Raw genomic sequence first — 25,112 nt, forward strand, 5'->3', positions numbered from 1 at the left:
GTCCATCTCTACAAAAAAAATTTTTAGGCCAGCCGTGGTGGCTCACGCCTGTAATCCCAACACTCTGTGAGGCCGAGGTGGGCGGATCACAAGATAAGGAGTTCGAGACCAGCCTGGCTAAGATGATGAAACCCTGTCTCTACTAAAACTACAAAAATTAGCCAGGCATGTTGGCACACACCTGTAATCCTAGCTACTCAGGAAGTTGAGGCAAGAGAATTGCTTAAGCCTAGGAGGTGGAGGTTGCAGTGAGCTGAGATTGCGCCACTGCACTTCAGTCTGGGCGACAGAGCAAGACTCTGTCTCAGAAAAAAAAGAAAAACAATGTTTTTTAATTAGCCAGGGGTGGTGGCATGTGCCTGTGGTCCCAGCTACATACAATGCTGAGGCAAGAGGATTGCTTGAGCCTAGGAGATTGAGGCTGCAGCGAGCCATGTTCATGCTACTACACTCCAGCCTGGGTGACAGAATGGGACCCTGTCTCAAAAAAAAAAAAAAAAGTTTGGGCTGGAAGGAAGCAGAAGATGGGTGAGTGAAGGGGTGGCCTGCCCCTCCACACCTGTGGGTGTTTCTCGTTAGGTGGAACGAGAGATTTGAGAAAAGAAATAAGACACAGAGACGGCCGGGCGCGGTGGCTCAAGCCTGTAATCCTAGCGCTTTGGGAGGCCGAGACGGGCGGATCACGAGGTCAGGAGATCGAGACCATCCTGGCTAAAACGGTGAAACCCCGTCTCTACTAAAAAATACAAAAAACTAGCCGGGTGAGGCGGCGGGTGCCTGTAGTCCCAGCTACTCGGGAGGCTGAGGCAGGAGAATGGCCTGAACCCGGGAGGCGGAGCTTGCAGTGAGCTGAGATCCGGCCACTGCACTCCAGCCTGGGCAACAGAGCAAGACTCCGTCTCAAAAAAAAAAAAAAAAAAAAAAAAGACACAGAGACAAAGTATAGAGAAAGAAAAGCGGGGGCCGGTGCTCAGCTTACAGAGGACCCGGGCACCGGTCTCTGAGTTCCCTTAGTATTTATTGATAATTATCTTTACCATCTTAAAGATAAGGGAGTGGCAGGACAATAGGATCATTGTAGGGAGGAAATCGGCAGTAAGACATATGAACAAAAACCTCTGTGACATGAATAAGTTTAAAGGAAAATGCTGTGCCTTGAGATGCATATGCAAACATCTCCATAAACCTTTTAGCATTATTTCAGCCTATCACATGGGGAGAAACCTTGGACAACACCTAGCTTTCCTAGGCAGAGGTCCCTGCGACCCTTGGCCGTGTACGTATCCCTGGGTAGTTGAAATTAAGAGAATGGTGATGACTTTTAACCAGCAAGCTGCCTTCAGGCACTTGTTTAACAAAGACACATCCTGCACAACCCAAAATCCATTAAACCTTGAGTCACCGCAGCACATGTCTCTTGCAAGGACAAGGTTGGGGGTAGGGTCACAGATGAACAGCATCTCAAATACAGAACAAAATGGAGTCTCTTACATCTACTTCTTTCTATATAGACACAGTAACAGGCTGATCTCTTTCTTTTCCCCACAGGTGAGTATGGAGAGGAGGAAGATATGGGGTGAAAGGAGAGGTATACCCTGTAACCCTCTGTATGAATTTCAGAATAATCTAGCAGGGAGGGAGAGGTTGCTGATGTAGGAGAGGGAATAGTTGAAGAGCATGGTACTTGAGAAGTTGAGAAGGAAGGGATCCAGAGACCATGTGCAGAGGTGGCCTTTGAAAGGTAGATGGAGGGCCAGGTATGGTGGCTCACACCTGTAATCCCAACACTTTGGGAGGCCAAGGCGGGCAGATCATTTGAGCTCAAGAGTTCAAGACAGGCCGGGCGCAGTGGCTCACGCCTGTAATCTCAGCACTTTGGGAGGCCGAGGCGGGCGGATCACAGGGTCAGGAGATCGAGACCACGGTGAAACCCCGTCTCTACTAAAAATACAAAAAATTAGCCGGGTGTGGTGGCGGGCGCCTGTAGTCCCAGCTACTCAGGAGGCTGAGGCAGGAGAATGGCGGGAACCCAGGAGGCAGAGCTTGCAGTGAGCCGAGATCGCGCCACTGCAGCTCCAGCCTGGGCGACAGATTAAGATTATATCTCAAAAAAAAAAAAGGCTGGGCACGGTGGCTCACGCCTGTAATCCCAGCACTTTGGGAGGCCGAGATGGGCGGATCACGAGGTCAGGAGATCGAGACCATCCTGGCTAGCACAGTGAAACCCCGTCTCTACTAAAAAATACAAAAAAATTAGCCGGGCGAGGTGGCGGGCGCCTGTAGTCCCAGCTACTCGGGAGGCTGAGGCAGGAGAATGGCGTGAACCTGGGAGGCGGAGCTTGCAGTGAGCTGAGATCCGGCCACTGTACTCCAGCCTGGGCGACAGAGCGAGACTCCGTCTCAAAAAAAAAAAAAGAAAAAGAGTTCAAGACCAGCCTGGCCAACATGGTAAAACCCCATCTCTACTAAAAATACAAAAATTAGCCAGGTGTGGTGGTGCTTGCCTGTAATCCCAGCTACTCAGGAGGTTGAGGCAGGAGAATCACTTGAACCTGGGAAGTGGAGGTTGCAGTGAGCTGAGATCACACCACTGTACTCCATCCAGCCTGGGCTACAGAGCCAGACTTTGTCTCAAAAAAAGTAAGGTAGATGGACACTTACTTCCTCAGTGGTAACAGGAGAGGTGGCCAGATTTGGGTAACAGGTGGCCAGGTTTGCAGATTTTTCTAGTATTTTCTCCTTTGTGTTCTACTTCCTCACTGTGGAAGTCTTATCTGAGAGTAGTAGTCTTTACTGCTTATATACCCCCAACTCCCAAAGCCATCTACATTTCTGACCATAGCCACCAACCCAGCAACCATCCCCACTTGAGTGTCCCATAGGTATCTAGAGCTCATTGTATCTCATTAAGTTCAGCTTGGCCCAATCTTTTTTCTTCCTGCTTATTCTGTTTTGGGGAATGGAACCAATATCCGTCACTTCCTAGGCCAAGATCCTGGGATGGCATCCCAAGGCTCCTACTTTTCTCCTCACATCATACTCAACTCATGACCAGTTATGTTGATTTGTACTTCTTTAGTTGCTCTCATTTCTTCCCCTGTGTCTTGATGCTCACTGCCTTTGTGCTGCCATGGCACCCAGCCTCTGTGCCGGGCTGTTGCTGTGGTCTTTTTGCTGCCTGTCTCTTCCCTCTTGCCCATCTGGCCTCTTCTCTAGGCTTCCCTCCATTCTGCCATCTATAATTTGTAATGAAAATTTAACGAGGCGCTTTGGCACATGCCTGTAATCCCAGCTACTCAGGAGGCTGAGGCAGGAGGATTGCTTAAACCTGGGAGGCAGAAGTTGCAGTGAGCCAAGATTGTGCCATTGCACTCCAGCCTGGGCAACAAGACAACAAGAGCGAAACTCCGTCTCAAAAAAAAGAAAAGAAAAGAAAATTTAATCACAGCACTCTTAAACCTCAAAGTCTACAGAGACCCCCTCATCATAGATGCCCCACACCATCTTGACAATGCCTCCTGATGGGAGATATCAGTAATTATTGTGTGGGTTTTTTTGTTTTTTTGTTTTTCTTTTTTGAGACATAATCTTAATCTGTCGACCAGGCTGGAGTGCAGTGGTGTGATCTCGGCTCACGGCAACCTCCGCCTCCTGGGTTCAAGCGATTCTCATGCCTCAACCTCCTGAGTAGCTGGGATTACAGGCATTCACCACCATGCCCAGCTAATTTTTGTATTTTTAGTAGAGATGAGGTTTCTCCATGTTGGTCAGGCTGGTCTCAAACCCCTGACCTCAAGTGATCATCCCATCTTGGCCTCCCAAAGTGCTGTGATTACAGGTGTGAGCCATCACGCCCAGCCAATATTGGTTTAGTAAAGCATTTTGCCTTTTAGAACCAGTTTCTGTTTTACCACCAATGTTTACTTTATACTTAGCACACCAGAGATCTTCAATTATAGTTATATTATTTCCCCTGTATTTCTAGAGAAAATTGGATTAATACTTTCTTTTCTTTTATATGTTCAACCAGATGCAGATGTCATCATGAAGAGGAAAAGACGAGGGAGCCCTGCTGTAACACTTCTTATTAATAAAGAAATATCTGTGGATATAACCCTGGCTTTGGAATTAAAAACTAGCTGGCCTGCCAGCACCCAAGAAGGCCTGGCCATTAAAAACTGGCTTTCAGCAAAAGTTAGGCAGCAACTAAGACTAAAGCCGTTTTACCTTGTACCCAAGCCTGCAAAGGAAGGAAATGGTTTCCAAGGTATTTTAAATATTAAAGTTAACTTAAAGATGTAAAAGAGTTGTTAATGTTATATGTACAGGCAGCAGATCAACAGCCACCCAATGCTGTTGTCATTTCAAGACCATCAGGCGAAACAGGTTATAAGATGGGAGTCTGGTGACAGACAGAATTGAAAAGGGCACAGTTGTAGTATTAATATCAAATACTCAGCTTTAAAATGTCTAGCAATCCACATTTGAATTTTATCTTTGTTTATTTTTATTTTTTCAGTAAAAAAGGCAGTATTGGCCTTGGAGTCAGACTGCCCTGGTTCCGAATCCTGAGGCTCCTTCTAGTAGTTGTGTGACTTTGAGCTAGTTATGATGCTTTCTAAACCCAGTTGCTCATCTGTACACTGTGTTAAGCAAAACTACTTGAAAAGTTCTGGAATGATAAAATGTGCATGCAGTTCTGTGGCCAGTTTTGTTCATGCCAGTTATATGTTATTACATATTAATATTATCATTAGAGTCTAGACTCTCATTCTCAGCCCTGGTTCTCTCTTTCCTTCATCTTCCCATTCCACTGCTCCTATGCAATGTGTCTCAGCCTCACAGATCAGGATGGGTTTTCAGGCTATGCTCTTGGATAAAACTCAACTTCCAAGAACCAGACTGAGTTGGTCTACAGCTAAAACTTTATAATGGTGATATTTTTGAAGGTAGAAGGAAGTAACTTTTTTTTTTTTTTTTTTTCTGAGACAGAGTTTTGCTCTTGTTGCCCAGGCTGAAGTACAGTGGCACAATCTCAGCTCGCTGCAACCTCTGCCTCCTGGGTTAAAGCAATTCTCCTATCTCATTCTCCCAAGTAGCTGGGACTACAGACGCACACTATCATGCCTGGCTATTTTTTTGTATTTTTAGTAGAGACGGGGTTTCACCATGTTGGCCAGGCTGGTCTCGAACTCCTGGGAGTAGCTTTTTCCCTTGTGATTTAGTCTAAAAAAAAATGAAAGTAGCTGATTATTTTCATTTCCTCCCATAGATTTATGTAGGACTTTTGGCACCTACTACTACTGGATTCCAGGGAAATTGAAGGGGACTGTAAAACAAATGAGCCAAGTTATAAATGAGTATTGCTGAAAAAAGCCCAGAAATAGTCAATCATGCTTAGTTTAATGGTTTGTGTTTCTGTGGACACATATCATAACTTCATATATTGCATACATATAGGAATCATTTTCTGTAAGAAAAATAGTTTATGAAGGAAACTTACATATATCATTATTCATGTTTTTACAAAATGATTATAGCTTTCTGCAAAGAGGTTGTTCTGTAAACTGAACAATTTATAGAATAGCTGCCCCAAGAAACCTTCACTGTAAGTGATACAGAAATCACAACAGGACCCCATACCATCTCTTGCTGACCCCACACTGTCCTGGGGAACACTGGAGGATAAATCACCTTAGAGATGAAGAAGAGTCCTTTGGTGGCCCTGTGGCCTATGTGGCTAGTGAGGTTTTTTGTTTTGTTTTGTTTTTCTTTTTCTTTTTTTAGACGGATTCTTGCTTTGTCGCCCAGGCTGGAGTGCAGTGGCGTGATCTCGGCTCACTGCAACCACCACCTCCCAGGTTCAAGCGATTCTCCTGCCTCAAACTCCCGAGTAGCTGGGACTACAGGCGCATGCCACCATGCCAGAATAATTTTTGTATTTTTAGTAGAGACAGGATTTCACCATGTTGGCCGGGATGGTCTCCATCTCTTTACCTTGTGATCCACCCGCCTCAGACTCCCAAAGTGCTGGGATTACAGGCGTGAGCCACCATGCCCGGCCATGGTTAGGGAGTTCTTTGCATTCTTCCATTAAGATGAAAGAAAGTGAAGGCTGGTGCTGGATGCTTAGCTTCACTTCTGCTTTCTGTTACCCTTGGCTGTTCTGCATCTCCCATCATTCCAGATTATGTATAATTAGACAAAACTCTGCTTCTGTGTACGTGTGTGAGTGTATGTGAACAGAGGGACTTAGTGAAAATACTTGTACTAGATTGGAGACACTTATAACACCTGCTGTATCTTTTCTTTCTCTATACATTCTACTAGAAATTCCCTGGTCTCACAAATTATATTTTTAAAAATATTATGTTTTTGTTTTTATTTATTTTTATTTGTTTATTTTTTGAGACAATCTCGCTGTGTCGCCCAGGCTGGAGTGCAGTGGTGCAATCTCAGCTCACTGCAACCTCCACCTCCTGGGTTCAAACGATTCTCCCACCTCAGTATCTCAAGTAGCTGGCACTACAGGTGCGTGCCACCATGCCCAGCTACTTTTTTGTATTTTTAGTAGAGACTGGGTTTCACCATGTTGGCCAGGCTGATCTCGAACTCCTGACTTCAGGTGATCCACCCATCTCCATCTCCCAAAGTGCTGGGATTACAGGCATGAGCCACCATGCCTGGCCTTGTTTTTATTGATTTTTTATTAAAAATTTCAAATTTTAAAAATCTGGCCGGGCGCGGTGGCTCAAGCCTGTAATCCCAGCACTTTGGGAGGCCGAGACGGGCGGATCACGAGGTCAGGAGATCGAGACCATCCTGGCTAACACGGTGAAACCCTGTCTCTACTAAAAAATACAAAAAAACTAGCCAGGTGAGGTGGCAGGCGCCTGTAGTCCCAGCTACTCAGGAGGCTGAGGCAGGAGAATGGCGTGAACCCGGGAGGCGGAGCTTGCAGTGAGCTGAGATCCGGCCACAGCACTCCAGCCTGGGTGACAGAGCGAGACTCCGTCTCAAAAAAAAAAATAAAAATAAAAATAAAAATAAAAATCTACCTGTTTCAAAATACCAGTTTTATTACCAAGGATATAATTTATTTAAAAAACAGTTTATGATTTACTTGCAGTTTTTTTGTTCTTAAGATAAGAGGACAGTAAAATTTGAGATTTTTAACCCACTCAAAAAAATGTTCAGCCAGGTGCAGTGACCCATGCCTGTAGTCTCAGCTACTCAGGAAGTTGAGGCAGGAGGATTGCTTGAGCCCAGGGGTTCAGGGCCGTAGTGAGCTATGATCATGCCACTGCACTCCATCCTGGGTAACATAGCAAGACGTCCTCTATACCCCACCCACCAAAAAAAAAAAAAAATGTCTCTGGACAGTTTAACTCAACGTAGGCAAATTAACTTGTTTCATTATGTTATCTGTTTTTAGATACTGGTTTTTAAATTTTGATTTAATTTGTTTCATACATTTATAAAGTATATACATGGTTCTACAGTCAAAGCTGTGGAAAAAGGTACAATTAGAGAAACATCTTCTGTTCATGTCCTCTCCATGCTCTTCTCTCCTTCCCTGATTAGAAACCTTTCTAATTGTTTTTAGTTTACCCTTCCATGGTTTTTAAATTTTATTTATTTATTTATTTATTTATTTCGAGATGGAGTCTCTTTCTGTTGCCCAGGCTGGAGTGCAGTGGGGTGATCTTGGCTCGCTGCAGTCTCTTCTTCCCAGGTTTAAGTGATTCTCCTGCCTCAGCCTCCCAGAGTAGATGAGATTACAGGTGTGCACCACCATGCCTGGCTAATTTTTGTGTTTTTAGTAGAGGTGAGGTTTCACCACATTGGCCAGGCTGGTCTTGAACTCCTGACCTCAGGTGGTCCACTCACCTTGGCCTCCCAAAGTACTGAGATTATAGGCATGAGCCACCGCGCCTAGCCTTCCGGTTTTAAAAGTGTAAGTAAATATATTCTCTCTCTCTCACTCAGTCATGTAATGGCTCAAACCTATAATCCCAGTACTTTGGGAGGCTGAAGCAGGTGGATCACTTGAGCTCAGGAGTTCGAGACCAGCGTGGGCAACATGGTGAAAGTCTGTCACTACTAAAATACAAAAATTAGCCAAGTGTGGTGGTGCATGCCTGTAGTCCCAACTATTCAAGAGGCTGATGGGGGGGGGGAATCACTTGAGCCCTGGAGTTTGAGGCTGCAGTGAGCCAAGATGGTGCCACTGCACTCCAACCTGGGCGACAGAGTGAGACCCTGTCTCAAAAACAAAGAAAAAGTTGTGCCTTTTATTTTAAAAAGGGAGTAGCATATAAATGTGTATACAGTATATAATATAAATTATATACAATGTTTTATATTATGTAAGGCATATTGCATATAAATTATACATATTACATATAAATACTTATGTAAATATATATTGATATAAATATATTTAATACATATTTTTAAGATAAAGACATCAGGTAAAATCTAAGGAAATCTGGATAAAGTATAAACTTTAGTTAACAATAATGTATCAATACTGGTTTATTGTACCAATGTATTTTATGAATATGGGATGTTAATAATAGGGAAATGGGGGTGCAGTGGCATGTGCTTATAGTCCTAGTTTCCTCAACCTTTGGGAGGCTGAGGCAGGAGGATCATTGAGCCCAGGAGTTAGGGTTGTTCTGCTTGGAGCCGAACTCCTGGGTTCAAGTGATCCTCCCGTCTCAGCTTCCCACCTCCCAAGTAGCTGAGATTACAGGTGCACGACACTGTGCCCAGCTGGATATTTTTTCGAGTGGGTTTAAAACTTGGTATTTTGACTGTCCTTTTATCTTAAGAACAAAAAACTGCAAAAAAATTATAAGCTGTTTTTTATAAGTGTATTATTGGTAATAATACTAGTATTGAAAAAGGCAGATTAAACATGTAAATATTAGATAATATACTAATTTATATGTATATAAAATATATTTGTATGCCACCCCCTTTTTAAAATAAAAGGTACACCTTTTTTTTTTTTTTTTTTTTTTTTTTTTTTTTTTTTTTTTGAGACGGAGTCTTGCTCTGCCTCCCAGGCTGGAGTGCAGTGGCCGGATCTCAGCTCACTGCAAGCTCCGCCTCCCGGGTTCACGCCATTCTCCTGCCTCAGCCTCCCGAGTAGCTGGGACTACAGGCGCCCGCCACCTCGCCCGGCTAGTTTTTTGTATATTTTAGTAGAGACGGGGTTTCACCGTGTTAGCCAGGATGGTCTCGATCTCCTGACCTTGTGATCTGCCCGTCTCGGCCTCCCAAAGTGCTGGGATTACAGGCTTGAGCCACCGCGCCCGGCCCTTTTTTTTTTTTTTTTAAAGTAGACACAGAGTCTCGCTGTGTTGCCCAGGCTGGTCTCAAACTCCTGGCCTCAAGCAGTCCTCCCACTGTGGCCTCCTAAAGTGCTGGGATTATAGGCATGAGCCATCACAGCCAGGCCATACATTCTTCTTTTTAATTTAATTAATTTGGTTTATTTTTTTTAATTTTATAGAAGCCCTGCTCTCAGATATAACACGTTTTTACTTTTAACGAGATATTTTCGAGCTCACTCCATACCTCTCTATAGAGATAATACCCATTCCTTTTTAAAGTCTATTTTTGCAGCTAGTCAAAGAGTAAATCCTTATGTAATATTGCTAGGCATTTCCCAGATCTCCATAGGCATCATTCCAATTTGCTTTTCCACAGCAATGTATCAGGAGTACCTGCTTCACCCTCAACCTCACTGACTTGTTAAACTTTTTGCCAACTGAAATTCTTGCCAGTAGTCCAAAAAGTGAGAAAGGATATCTCAATGTAGTTTATTTAAAAATAAACTTTTGGTTTTAGCAAGTTTTACATTTACAGAAAAATTGTGAAGATAGGACAGAGAGTTCCTGTATAACCCCATACCCATTCCCCTGGGGTTTTTTGTTGGGGAGGTAGTAGGGCAGAGTTTCACTGTATTGCCCATGCTGGTCTCGAACTGAGCTCAGTGATCCTCCCGCCTCACCGGATCAAGTAACCGGGACTACAGACACGTGCCACTGCAGCACCCCCATTTTCCTATTATTAATATTTCACATTAATATATTTATACAATTAATAAACCAATATTGATACATTATTGTTAGCTAAGGGCTATATCCGCTGGGCACAGTGGGTCATGCCTGTAATCCCAGCACTTTGGGAGGCCGAGATGGGCAGATCACCTGAAATCATGAGTTCGAAACCACCCTGGCCAACATGGTGAAACCCCATCTCTACTAAAAAAATACAAAAATTAGCCAGGCAAGATGGCATATGCCTTAGTCCCAGCTACTTGGGAGGCTGAGATAGGAGAATCACTTGAACTCGGGGGGTGGAGGTTGCAGTGAGCCAAGATCATGCCACTGCACTCCAGTCTAGGTGATAGAGAGAGATTCCATCTCACAAAAAAAAAAAAAAAAAAAAAGGTCTATACCTTATCCAGATTTCCTTAGTTTTTCTTAATGTCCTTTTACTATTCCAAGATCCCATTTAGGATACCATATTGCATTTAGTTGTCATGTCTTCTTAAGCTACTCTTGACTGTGACAGTTTTTTGGTTTTAACAGTTTTGAGGAGTACTAATTAGGTATTTTGTAGAATGTCCTTTACTTGAGATTTATTATGTTTCTTCTTCTTCTTCTTCTTCTTCTTATTATTATTATTATTATTATTTTTTGAGACAGAGTCTCGCTCTGTCGCCCAGGCTGGAGTGCAGTGGCGCAATCTCGGCTCACTGCAAGCTCCGCCTCCGGGGTTCACGCCATTCTCCTGCCTCAGCCTCCTGAGTAGCTGGGACTACAGGCGCCCGCCACCGCGCCCGGCTAATTTTTTGTATTTTTAGTAGAAACGGGGTTTCACCGTGGTCTCGATCTCCTGACCTTGTGATCCGCCCGCCTCGGCCTCCCAAAGTGCTGGGATTACAGGCGTGAGCCACTGCGCCCGGCATTGTTTCTTATTATTATATCAGAGCTATTGGATTTGGGGAAGGAAGGTCACAGAGGCAAAGTGCCATCCTTATCGCATTTTATCAAGGGTACATACCACCTTTCTTTACAGTCATATACAGTTGACCCTCAGGATTGGCTCCAGGGTACCCTGCAGACACCAAAGTCCACAGATGCTCAAATCCCTTACATAAAGTGATGTAATACAGTTGGCCCTCCATATCTGTGGGTTTCAATCCATGGTTGGTTGAATTCTCAGGTGTGAAACCCTTGGATACAAAGGGCAAACCGTATTGGGTAGCTATCCCTGAACTCTTTATTCTGTCCCATTAAAATCTTTGTCTATCTTTGTACCATGTTGCACATAATGTAGCTTTATAATTAGTCTCAATATCTTTTAGGGTAAGTTCCACCACTTTGTTTTTCTCCAAGGGTGTTTTAGAGAATCTTGATCCTTTACATTCTCGTATAAATTTTGAAATCAGCTTGTCAGATTCCACAAAATACTTTTTGGAATTTTGATTGAGATAATGTTGAATCTATAGATAAATTTGGGGCCAGGAATGATGGCTTATGCCTGTCATTCCAGCACTTCAGAAGGCTGAGGAAGGAGAGTTGCTTGAGCTGAGGAGTTCAAGACCATCTTGGACAACACTCTGTAAAAACTCCACCCAGGCGAGGTGACTCACGCCTGTAATCCCAGCACTTTGGGAGGCTGAGGTGGGTGGATTATGAAGTCAAGAGATCGAGACCAGCCTGGCCAACATGGTGAAACCCCATCTCTACTAAAAATACAAAAATTAGCTGGGCATGGTGGCGCACGCCTGTAGTCCTAGCTACTTGGGAGGCTGAGGCGGGAGAATTGCTTGAACCCGGAAGGCAGAGGTTGCAGTGGGCCGAGATCTCGCCATTGCACTCCAGCCTTTCGACAGAGAGATACTCCATCTCAAAAGAAAAATTGAAATTAAAAAAACTCTCTATAAAAGTTTTTATAGAGGGTTGTGAGTCTTCATCTCTATAAAAACTTTTTTAAAAATTCGCCAGGTATGGTGGTGTGCACTTGTAGCTTGTAGTCTTAGTTATGCAAGAGAATCACTGAAGCTCAGGAGTTTGAGGTGACCGTGAGCTATGATCTTGCCACTGCACTCCAGCCTGGGTAACAGAACAAGACACTGTCTCTATTAAAAAAGAAATAAGTAAACATGGGAGAGAGTTGATATGCTAACAATATTGAGTCTCCCAATCCACTTGTTTAGATCTCCTCTAATACTGCCCAGCTTCACTCATTAGCATTTTCTCTGCAGAGGTTTTGTATATCTTTTGCTAATTTATTCATAGGTAATTGATCTATTTTAAAACGTTTTATTTATCTATTTATTTTGAGATGGAGTCTCGCTCTGTCACCCAGGCTGGAGTGCAGTGATGCGATCTCGGCTCACTGCACCCTCCGCCTCCAGGATTCAAGCGATTCTCCTGCCTCTGCCTCCTGAGTAGCTGGGATTACAGGGCCCACCACCATGGCTGGATAATTTTTGTATTTTTAGTAGAGATAGGGTTTCACCATGTTGTCCAGGCTGCTCTCAAACTCCTGACCTCAGGTGATCTGCTCACCTCAGTCTCCCAGAGTGCTGGGATAACAGGTGTGAGCCACTGCGCCTGGCCAAAACTTTTTATTATGAAAATTTTAAACCAGTACCATAGGAGACTGGGCTGGGAGTGGTTGCTCATGCTTGTAATAAATACCAGCATTTTGAGAGGCTGAGATGGGTGGATCACTTGAGCCTAGGAGTTCAAGCCTGGGCCATGTGGCAAAATCGTCTCTTCAAAAAATACAAAATAAATTATCTGGGTATGGTAATATGCACCTGTTGTCCCAGCTATCTGGGGGGCTGAGGTGGGAGAATCACTTGAGCCTAGGAGGTTGAGGCTGCTGTGAGCCGAGATCATGCCACTGCACTCCAGCCTGGGTGACAAAGGGAAACCTTGTCTTAAAAAAATAATAAATGACTGGGAGCGGTGGCTCACACCTGTAATCTAAGCACTTTGGGAGGCCAAGGCGGGTGGATCACCCGAGATCAGGAGTGCGAGACCGGCCAACATGGTGAAACCCCATCTCTACTAAGAATACAAAATTAGCCGGGCATGGTGGCGCATGCCTGTAATCCCAGCTACTCGGGAGACTGAGACAGGAGAATCACTTGAACCCAGAAGGCGGAGGTTGCAGTGAGCTGAGATGGCGTCACTGCACTCCAGCCTGGGCAACAGAGCAAGACTCCATCTCAAAAATAAAAATAAATGCACAAATAATAATTTTCTTATATTGGCTGGGCACAGTGGCTCACACCTGTAATTCCAGCACTTTGGGAAGTGGGAGGATTGCTGGAGTCCAGGAGTTCAAGATCAGCCTGGGCAAGGTGGAGAGACCCCGTCTCTACAAAAAATCTAAAAAGTAGCCAGCCATGATGGCTATGCTTCTGGTCCCAGCTATGGAAAGGCTGACATGGGAAGATTGCTTGAGGCTGGGAAGTTGAGGTTTCAGTGAGCTGTGTTCACGCACTCCAGCCTGGGTGACAGGGAGATCTTGTCTCAAAAAAAAGAAAAAAAGAAAAGGTAATAATTCCCTAATATCAAACTCTATTCGGTATTAAAATTTCCACCTGTCTTGTAAGTGTCATACATTTTTTTTGTTCAGTTTGCCTGTTTGGATCAGGATTCAAATAAGGTTCATACCTTGTGACTAACCAATATGTCTTTTAAATCTCTTTCAACTCATAACTTCCTCTCTCATACCTTTTTTATTCATTGAATAAAATGTACTCAATTTACTCATTGAAGAAACAGGTTATTTTTCCTGTAGAGTTTCCCAAAGAGAGGATTTTGCAGAGTGCATTCTAGAAGTGTCATTTAGCATGTTCTGCTTTCATCTATATTTCTTTTTTTTTTTTTTTTTTTTTTTTTTTTTGAGAGGGAGTTTCACTCTTGTTGCCCAGACTGGAGTGTAATCACCCAATCTCGGCTAACTACAACCTCCACCTCCCAGGTTCAAGTGATTCTCCTGCCTTGGCCTCCAGAGTAGCTAGGATTACAGGCTTGCACCACCATGCCCAGCTAATGTTCGTATTTTTCGTAGAGATAGGGTTTCACTATGTTGGTCTGACTGATCTCGAACTCCTGACCTCAGGTGATCCACCGCCTCAGCCTCCCAAAGTGCTGGGATTACAGGAGTGAGCCACTGCGTCTGACCTCATCCGTATTTCATTAGCAGTTAGATCTAGAAGGTAATTGCTACGTGTTTTTTGTTTTTGTTTTTTGAAATTGAGTCTCACTCTGTCATTCAGACTGGAGTGCAATGGAGTGATCTCGGCTCACAGCAACCTCCGCCACCCGGATTCAAGCGATTCCCCTGCCTCAGCCTCCTGAGTAGCTGGGATTACAGTTGTGTGCCACAATGCCCGGCTAATTTTTGTATTTTTAGTAGAGACGGGGTTTTGCCATGTTTGCCAGGCTGCTCTTGAACCCCATACCTCAGTTGATCTGCTCACCTCGGCCTCCCACAGTGCTGGGATTACAGGCATGAGCCACTGCACCCGGCCTACTTGCTAGTTTTTATACTATTGTAAGAAACATCTCCCTCAAAATTTCATTTTTTGTTTACTGTCGTGTATCAAAATACCTTTGATTTTCATATCCACAATCTTGGTAACTCTTTTAATTGATTTGGTGAATTTATTTATAGATTTTTTTTTCTTTTTTCTTTTTCTTTCTTTTTTGAGATGGAGTCTCGCTCTGTTGCCCAGGCTGGAGTGCAGTGGCATGATCTTTACTCACTGCAACCTCAGCATTCCGGGTTCAAAGGATTCTCCTGCCTCAGCCTCCCAAGTAGCTGGGACTGTATACAAATACATACATACATGTGGTATGTGTAGGCACAGGCCACCACACCGGCTAATCTTTGTATTTTTAGTAGATACAATGTTTCACCATGTTGGTCAGGCTGGTCTCCTGTCTCAGCCTCCTGAAGTGCTGGGATTATAGGTGTGAGCCACCATGCCCAGCACTGTAGACTCTTTTGTATTTCCTATATATGCAATTATATCATCTATTAATAATGATGGCTTTGTTTCTCCCTTTCCAGTGTGTAACCCTGTTTTTCCTTCCCTTACTGTGCTTGCTATGACACCCAGTGCATGTTGAACAGAAATAGAGATAGCAGAAGTTTTGCCTTTTTTCTGATTTCTCTCTCCAACTTTTTACCTCACATAATGATTGTTGCTATAGTTTTCTAAAATCTACCTTTTATTGAATCAAGTGTCCCTCTAGACCTAAATTGCTAAGAGGAGTTTTTTTAATGATGAATGACTATAGGATTTTAATAGCTTCATTTTCTTCATCTATCGAGACAATCACGTGTTTCTCCTCTGTTCTATTAATGTGACAGATTATATTGATTGATTTTTCTGGAAAATCCTGCAGATTATAAACCACTTTTACATTACTAGTATAAAACCACTAAGTAACAGGATGTTCAGAGCATAAAAGAGCTAGCCATGGTAAGACTCGGGGAGAAATCTTTTTTTTTCTTTTTGGAGACGGAGTCTTGCTCTGTCACCCAGACTGGAGTGCAGTGGCACGATCTCAGCTCACTGCAAACTCTGCCTCCCGGGTTCGCCATTCTCCTGCCTCAGCCTCCCAAGTAGCTGGGATTACAGGCGCCAGCCACCATGCCCGGCTAATTTTTCGTATTTTTAGTAGAGGCGGGGTTTCATCTTGTTAGCCAGGATGGTCTCGATCTCCCAACCTCGTGATCCGCCTGCCTCAGCCTCCCAAAGTGCTGGGATTACAGGCGTGAGCCACCGCGCCTGGCCAAAATCATTCTATATTTACACAAACTCTCATGAATAAGAAGAAAGGAAATGATCCTCAATTCATTTTGTATTAATACTAAAACCTGTAAGGATGGTACAGAAAAAGTGAATAAATTGATTCAAATTATTATTAAAACAAAATATTTGGGCCGGGCGCGGTGGCTCAAGCCTGTAATCCCAGCACTTTGGGAGGCCGAGACGGGCGGATCACAAGGTCAGGAGATCGAGACCATCCTGGCTAACACGTGAAACCCCGTCTCTACTAAAAAATACAAAAACCTAACCGGGCGAGGTGGTGGGCGTCTGTAGTCCCAGCTACTCGGGAGGCTGAGGCAGGAGAATGGCGTGAACCCGGGAGGCGGAGCTTGCAGTGAGCTGAGATCCGGCCACTGCACTCCAGTCTGGGCGACAAAGCAAGACTCTGTCTCAACAACAACAACAAAAAAAAATATTTAACAAAGGGAATTTAGCAATATATAAAAGGTAATACATCTTACTATTGCTAACTATATTAAAATGTGACTTCCTTTTTTTTAAAGTTAGGCCCATTTTTTGTCTTAGTGTACTTATTTTTATATGTAATTATTTATCTGTTCACTTCTTTTGATTCACTCCTAGGATTTTTCTAGAATATTTTCTTTTACTTTTTTTTTTTTTTTTTGATGGAGTTTTGCTCTTGTTGCCCAGGCTGGAGTGCAATGGTGCGATCTTGGCTCACTGCAGCCTCCGCCTCCCAGGTTCAAGCAGTTCTCCTTCCTCAGCCTCCCGAATAGCTGGGATTACAGGCACGCACCACCATGCCTGGATAATTTTTTTTGTATTTTTAGTAGAGATGGGGTTTTTCCATGTTGATCAGGCTGGTCTCGAACTCCCGACCTCAGCCTCCTCGGCCTCCCAAAGTGCTGGGATTACAGGCGTAAGCCACCATGCGCAGCCCCAAAATATTTTCATGAGGGAAATCACTTAAATATTGTTTAGATATGGATGCTTTGGGTAAAGTGCTTTTCTGTTTTTCTTTTTGAAATTAAGAGGAAACATGGCGGCTATCCTTCTCTCACATCGAAAAGGAAATTTTGAGCAATCATGGAAAATCTAAAACGTGCTGTGAAAACAAAGAAATGAAATGTTGCAGGTAACAGCCTTATTTTGTTAAATGACAGGTTATCTATGGTATGCTGAATTATTTGTTAACTCCATACCTCAAACCTGAAGACCTGAGCTGGGTTGGGTCTGGGGGGCAGGGCAGGATTGGGTTGAGCTGGGGAGTGTCAGTATGAAACCAGAGAAGCTAGATCCAAAGGGCCAAGGAAGGGATGTTGTTAGAAAGCAAGGCCAGGGAATAGTAGTTCTGAACCCTGGATCAGATGAATGTGTTTTTGTATAGATGTATCAGTAGGACAGAGTGAGAGGGTATGAACACTAGGTATGACAATTCGATGGGTCTTAGTATTCTGCTTGTTTAAAAGTAATGGATATTAATGCCATATAATTTTAGGAGGCCAAAGGATCGTTCTTATTGGTTACTGGGCTTACTTTGGGATAGTTGGGTTGTGTTGACGGCTAGGGATTGACTGGCCAAACTGAAAACAACACTACGTGAGTAATTTTTTTTTTTTTTTTTCTGGGACAGACTTTCACTCTGTCACCCAGACTGGAGTGCAGTGGCACAATCATGGCTCACCACAGCCTCGATCTCCTAGGCTCAAGCAATCATCCTACCTCAGCCCCCCAAGTAGCTGAGACTACAGGTACATGCCACCATGCTCGGCTAATTTTAAAAAAAGTTTTGTAGAGGGCCTGTTGGCTCACACCTGTAATGCCAGCCTAGCAACATGGTGAGACCCCACCTCCATAAAAAATTTAAAAATTAGCCAGGCATGGTGACTGGTGCCTGTGGTCCCAGCTACTTGGAAGGCTGAGGTGGGAGAATCGCTTGAGCCCAGAAAACCAAGGCTGCAGTGAGCCATGATCGTGCCACTGTACTGCAGCCTGGGTGACATAGAGACACAAAGTGTCTCAAAAAAATTTTTTTTTTTATTGGTAGAGATGGTGGTCTCCCTTCGTTGCCCAGGCAGGCTGGCCACCAACTCCTGGGTTCAAGTAATCTTCCCACCTTGGCCTCCCAAAGTCTTGGGATTACAGGGATGAGACACTGCACCCCACCATTTTTTTTGTGTGATGGCATACACACCATAAATAACTAAAATTGAAAAGGAATTGTTCATTTGAGTTCCTAAGGTTGGCCAGTATTGGCCAGGCGTGGTGGCTCACACCTGTAAATCCAGCACTTTGGGAGGCTGAGGCAGGTAGATCACCTGAGGTCAGGAGTTTGAGACCAGCCTGGCCAAGATGGTGAAACCCTGTCTCTACAAGAATGCAAAAATTAGCCGGGCGAGGTGGCGTGCGCCTGTAATCCCAGCTACTTAGGAGTTTGAGGCATGAGAATTGCTTGAACCCAGTAGGCAGAGGTTATGGTGAGCTGAGATCATGCCACTGCACTCCAGTCTGGGCAACAGAGCGAGATTCTGTCTCAAAAAAAAAAAGAAAAAGAAAAAGAAATATTGTTGATAAGGCTAGTTTCATAAATAGTACATTTTATCAACTACTGAATGATGAAACAGCAGATTATCTATGGTATGCTTAATAATGTAAATAATTCTGTGATATAATCAGTGGATTTTAAAAAAGAAAAAAGTTATATTAATTTTGCAGTTCAATAAAGTAAAATAATTTTATAACAAAACAAGATTTTGGATCGCTTGAGGGGGGTAAGGGGAGGGTCAGAGGTTGCAGTGAGCCGAGATTGCATCACTGCACCCCAGCCTGGGTGACACAGCAAGACCCTGTCTCAAAAAAAAAAAAAATAGTATAAATATCTGTTAGCTTTATACAGTTGAAGAAATTGATAGAATATATTTAAGCTAAGAATGGGTAAGGGAGGGAAAAATGTGTTTTTGAAACTTCAAACCATATATTTGAAAACATAATCAGATTTTAGTGTGACTGTTATTATATTTATGTTATTTATTTTATTTTATTATTATTATTTTTTTAGATGGAGTCTCACTTGTTGCCCAGGCTGGAGTGCAGTGGCACGGTCTCGGCTCACTGCAACCTCCGCCTCCTGGGTTCAAGCAATTCTCCTGCCTCAGCCTCCCGAGTAGCTGGGATTATAGATGCATGCCACCACGCCTGGCTAATTTTTGTATTTTTAGTGGAGATGGGGTTTCACCATATTGGCCAGGCTGATCTCGAAGTCTTGACCTCGTGATCTGCTCGCCTAGGCCTCCCAAAGTGCTGGGATTACAGGCATGAGCCACCACGCCCGGCTTTTTTTGTTGTTGTTGGTGGTGGTGGTGTTACAGAGTCTCACTCTGTCGCCCAGGCTGGAGTGCAGTGGTGCAATCTCAGCTCACTGCAAGCTCCGCCTCCCGGGTTCACGCCATTCTCCTGCCTCAGCCTCCCGAGTACCTGGGACCACAGGCACCCACCACCACGCCTGGCTAATCCGCTCGCCTGACCTCCCAAAGTACTGGGATGACAGGCGTGAGCCACCGCGCCCGGCCTTTGTTTTTGTTTTTGTTTTTGTTTTTTGAAACGGAGTTTCGCTCTTGTTGCCCAGGCTGGAGTACAATGATGGGATCTTGGCTCACTGCAACCTCCCCGTCCTGGCTTCAAGTGATTCTCATGCCTCGGCCTCCAGAGTAGCTGGGATTACAGGCGTGCACCACCAAGCCCAGCTAATTTTGTATTTTTAGTAGAGAAGGGGTTTCACCATATTAGGCTGGTCTCATATTCCTGACCTTTGGTGATCCCCCTGCCTCAGCCTCCCAAAGTGCTGGGATTACAGGCGTGTGTCACCACGCCCGGCCTATATTTATGTTATTATATATCTTTGTTGTTTATGTTTTTGCTATGAGATGCCTAAAATCCTTTGTTGAATGTAAATAAGTAAAAATAACTGTTTTCCTTTTTTATTCAACAGGAAAGATTGTTTAAAACTAATGAAATACCTTTTAGAACAGCTGAAAGAAAAGTTTAAAGACAAAAAACATCTGGATAAATTCTCTTCTTATCATGTGAAAACTGCCTTCTTTCACCTATGTACCGAGAACCCTCAAGACAGTCAGTGGGACCCCAAAGACCTGGGCCTCTGCTTTGATAACTGCGTGACATACTTTCTTGAGTGCCTCAGGACAGAACAACTTAAGAATTATTTTATTCCTGGATTCAATCTATTCTCTAGCAACTTAATTGACAAAACAAGTAAAGAATTTCTGTCAAAGCAAATTGAATATGAAAGAAACAATGAGTTTCCAGTTTTTGGTGAATTTTGAAATTGTATTTTTAGAAAGAGATTGTATTTTTAGAGTGACCCTAAATCCTGGAGAATACAAGAAAACTTTAAAAAGAGGCCAGGCGCTGTGGCTTACACCTGTAATCCCAGCACTTTGAAGGCCAAGGCCACTTGAGGTCAGGAGTTTGAGACCAGCCTGGCCAACATGGTGAAACTCCGTCTCTACTAAAAATATAAAAATTAGCTGGGCATGGTGTTGCATACCTGTAATCCCAGCTACTTGGGAGGCTGAGACATGAGAATCACTTGAACTCAGGAGGTGGAGTTTGCAGTGAGTCAAGATGGCACCACTGCAGTCCATCCTGGGTGACACAGCGAGACTCCCTCTCAAAAAATAAATAAATAAGAAAAAAAAATAGGAAATTATTAAAACAATTTTTTAAAAAGCAACAAAATAACAAAAAATTAGAGTGACTGTAATAATTGGAATGTTTGAAATTTGTCACAGCAATAATTGACTAAAATGAATGTAAATAATTATTCAGTTTTCAGTTTGTTGTAATAAACTCTAATCAGTATAAAGGATTGACTATCCTAGGAAAAAGATTACTCAAGGAATAAGAAGCAAAAGGAGTATTTGAAATCTAAAAACATTACCATGCTTGCTTTATCATGCAGGCAAATAAATAAATGACATTTTCAGATTGGAATAAAAAAAGATAAAGTACATATTGCCTTAATTAAATTCATCAAGTACTTACTGAAAAACAGCTCTCCACCGTGCCTGGCCAGGCAATACATAATCTTTTTTTTTTTTTTTTTTTTTTTTTTTTTTGAGACAGAGTCTCACTCTGTTGCCCAGGCTGGAGTCCAGTGGCATGATCTCGGCTCACTGCAAGCTCTGCCTCCTGGGTTCACGCCATTCTCCTGCCTCAGCCTCCTGAGTAGCTGGGACTATTGGTGCCTGCCACCACACCGGGCTCATTTTTTTTAGTATTTTTAGTAGAGACTGGGTTTCACCTTGTTAGCCAGGATGATCTCGATCTCCTGACCTCGTGATCCACCTGCCTTGGCCTCCCAAAGTGCTGGGATTACCGGTGTGAGCCCCTTCGCCAGGCCGAAATACATAATCTTATAAGAAAACATAAGATACTTTATTTTAATATATGTGACTAAATGTAAAACCTAATTTATTTTCTGTTATCTATTTATTTTTACTTTCAGTAACACTTTTTTTTTATTTTTAGGTAGCATTCAGCCTACAGGCAACTGCTGTTTGTTAAATTTTTCCTGTTCATATATTTTGCACATTTTCTTGTTGGTTAGTATTCCTCTCATTGTTTTGTAGAAGTTCTTAATATTTTTGGGGTACTTATCTTTCATTTGTTGTCTGTGTAACAAATCACTTCTGCATGTGGGTTGTCTGCACCTTTTTTGGTGTCTTTTAGTAAACAAGGTTTTTTGTTTTGTATTGTTTTGTTTATTGTAAAGATTTTAAAATTTTAATGGAGTTGATATTTTTTTCTTATTCAAGCCTTTGAGAATAAATTGGAGTTGAATTTGTTATAGTTTTTGCTTTATACATCTTGTTTAACAACCTATTGCATTTGAACATACTAAGAGAAACATTAGACATTTGAAGAGTTTTGGGGACAATTAATGATAAATAGAACACTATGCAAATAAAATAATCTAAGCAATTTTTTTTTTTTTTTTTTGGAGACAGAGTCTCGCTCTGTCGCCCAGGCTGGAGTGCAGTGGCATGATCTTGGCTCACTGTAATCTCCCACTTCTGGATTCAAGCAATTCTCCTGCCTCAGCCTCCCAAGTAGCTGGGACTAGAATTGTACACCACCACTCCCGGCTAATTTTTTTTGTATTTTTAGTAGAGACGGAGTTTCACCATGTTGTCAGCTTGGTCTCCAACTCCTGACCTCGGGTGATCCACCCATCTCAACTTCCCAAAGTGCTGGGATTACAGGCGTGAGCCACCGCGCCCAGCCAATCTAAGCAATGATTAACTCTGTAAAAAAAATGAATGCGTGAAAGAAAAGTCTGATATGAGAATATTGCTCAGCTGTAAGTATTGACAAAGTCCTCATAATGTAACCATTGACTATTAATCTTATTGAAGTTATGGACTGTTGTCTGACTTTAAAAAAATTTTTTTAAATTTTTTAATGTGAAAAGAAAAAAAGAAATTATGATTACCCACTCTGTGGTTAGGATAGGACAATAGGCTTAGTGCTTGTATGGTGATAGTGGTAGGGGGATTACATTAGTTTCCTGTGTAACAACCGCAACCTTAGAGGCTTAAAACAACACATATATATTATCTCACATTTTCAATGGGCCAAGTTCTGGGTGTGGCTCTGCTCAGAGTCTCTCAAGGCTATCATTAAGATGTCAGCCAGCGCTGTAGCCTCATCTGAGGCTTGACTGGAGAAGGATCCTTTTTTTTTTTTTTTTTTTTTTTTTTGAGATGGAGTCTCGCTGTGTCGCCCAGGCTGGAGTGCAGTGGCGCGATCTGGGCTCACTGCTAGCTCCGCCTCCCGGGTTCACGCCATTCTCCCGCCTCAGCCTCCTGAGTAGCTGGGACTACAGGCGCCCGCCACCACGCCCGGCTAGTTTTTTGTATTTTTAGTAGAGACGGGGTTTCACCATGTTAGCCAGGATGGTCTCGATCTCCTGACCTCGTGATCCACCCGCCTCGGCCTCCCAAAGTGCTGGGATTACAGGCTTGAGCCACCGCGCCCGGCCTGGATCCATTTTTGTTGGCAGAATTTAGTTTCTTACATTTGTAGGACTGAGGGCTTCAGTTTCTTGCGGTCAACCAGAGGTTGCCCTCAGTTCGTAGAAGCTGTCTTCAGTTCCTTACCATGTGAGCCTCCCAACACAGGCAGCCCACAACGGTAGCTCGATTCTTCAAAGCCAGCAAGGGAGGTACTCCAGCAAGAGGAGTGCTACAAACTTGTTTAACACAATTACATATACATAATTATGGACAGCCATTGCCTGTACTGTGTTCTATTGATTAGAAGCAAGTCAGAGGTCCCACTCATACCCAAGGGGAGAGGAATCGCTCAAGGGTGTTTTTGTTGTCTCAGGTGCCAGCGATATAGTTAGGGGGAAAACAGTTCCCATAAGAACACCCTCATTTCTGTCAACAATTGCAATTTCAAGGGATTCCTAAAACCGCCCTGAGGTTTGATGAAGGACGCACAGAACTCACTGAAACCACTACGCTCATGGTTGCAGTTTATTATATGGTAAGCATGCAAGTTTAAATCAGCCAAAGAAGTGCATAAGGCAGAGTTTAGGAGAGTACCAAACACAGCACTTTCCGTTGTCTTTTGGTGGAGTCATGGACATGTTATTCTCTTGGCATCAATGTGTACCAATACACACAGAATATTGCCAGCCAGGGAAGTTCACCTGAGCTATGTCCAGAGTTCTTACTGCCGCTCATGGTTGGCTGGCTATATGTCTAACTTCAGTCTCCAGCTCCTCTGGAGGGCAACAAGTATAAGCTGATACCATGACCCAAAGACCCCACCATAAATCACATTTTTATACTTTCTGGCACATTCCAAGAGTTTAGCCATTACCTTTCAGAAGCCAAGGGCAAAGGTGAGACTTTTCTTTGGGTTAAGTTAAATTCTTTACTACATAGATGTGAACTTCAGGAGTTGGGGGGCCACAGGACAACCCTGAGGGCCCGACTGTCGCAGGTATGCAAAAACTGAATTAATCTCTCATAGTGGGAAGTCAGTAGATGTCAAAGTTTTAAAACCAAGAAACTGCAGTATAAGCAAGTTATTAATGGCTAAAAGATGAAAAGGTTACATCTTGGGAGTGGAAAATGAAGAGTGGAAGGGTTCAGGACTACTTTTTTTTAAAATAAAATGATTTATTTTTTTGTAAATATGAATACAGTTGGCAAAAACCAAACCAAAACAGAATAAAACCAAAAAATGATAGTTATATGATGGATCATGCCAAAGTACAACAGCATTTATTAGTAGACTATAAAAAATAAATTTTGTGGCCGGGTGCCGTGGCCCACGCCTGTAATTCCAGCACACTGGGAGGCTAAGGCGGGCAGATCACCTAATATCAGGAGTTCAAGACCAGCGTGATCAACATGGAGAAACCCTATCTCTACTAAAAATACAAAATTGGCTGGATATGGTGGCACATGCCTGTAATCCTAGCTACTCAGGAAGGCTGAGGCAGGAGAATTGCTTTAACCTGGGAGGCAGAGGTTGCAGTGAGCCGAAATCGTGCCATTGCACTCCAGCCTGGGCAACAAGAGCGAAACTACATCTCAAAATTAATTAATTAAAAATGATAAAAAATTTATTATTATTATTTTTGAGATGGCGTCTTGCTCTGTCACCCAGGCTGGAATGCAGTGGCGTGATCTTGGCTCACTGCAACCTCCGCCTCCCGGGTTCAAGCGATTCTCTTGCCTTAGCCTCCCAAATAGCTGGGATTACAGGCGCCTGCCACCACGCTGGCTAATTTTTTGTATCTTCAGTAGAGATGGGGTTTCACTATATTGGCCAGGCTGGTCTTGAACGCTTGATCTTGTAATCCAACTGCCTCGGCCTTCCAAAGTGCTAGGATTACAGGCGTGAGCCACTGCGCCTGGCCTAAAAATTTTATTATTTCTATGTGCTCTTTTTCCCCCAGCTTTGACTCTCTAGATGCTTTTGAAAGTTTGAGTTCCTAAGAAATTCCACAGCTAGAGGCTCCTACAATGTCACTGAGTGAGGTTAAGGTTCTACTCTTATAGGGAGCATCTTATCCTTGGGGATTCTGGACAACTAGACCCCTAGGAACTTATAAAACAGCTGCTTTCATTAGGATTCTTTTGACATGGGGAAAATACAGCCATTGTCCATTAAAACACAATCCAATTTGGGTACAAGTACTCTTCAGGTTTTCTTTTTTTTTTTTTTT

General features: G+C 43.2%; 1 protein-coding gene across 2 annotated transcripts in view; it reads left to right on the plus strand.

The window, feature by feature from the left end:
• CGAS (cyclic GMP-AMP synthase) overlaps positions 1–21,715 on the plus strand; it is a 32,587-nt gene extending 10,872 nt beyond the window's left edge. The window contains exons 3-5 of one of the 2 annotated variants that reach the window (XM_011737410.2): positions 4,031–4,267; positions 16,880–16,982; positions 19,836–21,715. In XM_011737410.2, coding sequence (XP_011735712.2) covers positions 4,031–4,267; positions 16,880–16,982; positions 19,836–20,187 — 692 coding nt within the window. In that variant the 3' untranslated portion in view covers positions 20,188–21,715. The remainder of the gene's footprint in view (positions 1–4,030; positions 4,268–16,879; positions 16,983–19,835) is intronic. The other variant, XM_071096851.1, reaches the window with a different exon arrangement.
• Positions 21,716–25,112: the final 3,397 nt, after the last annotated feature.

The sequence above is a fragment of the Macaca nemestrina genome, chromosome 5 (assembly GCF_043159975.1).
Source record: "Macaca nemestrina isolate mMacNem1 chromosome 5, mMacNem.hap1, whole genome shotgun sequence".
Lineage (NCBI taxonomy): Eukaryota > Metazoa > Chordata > Mammalia > Primates > Cercopithecidae > Macaca > Macaca nemestrina.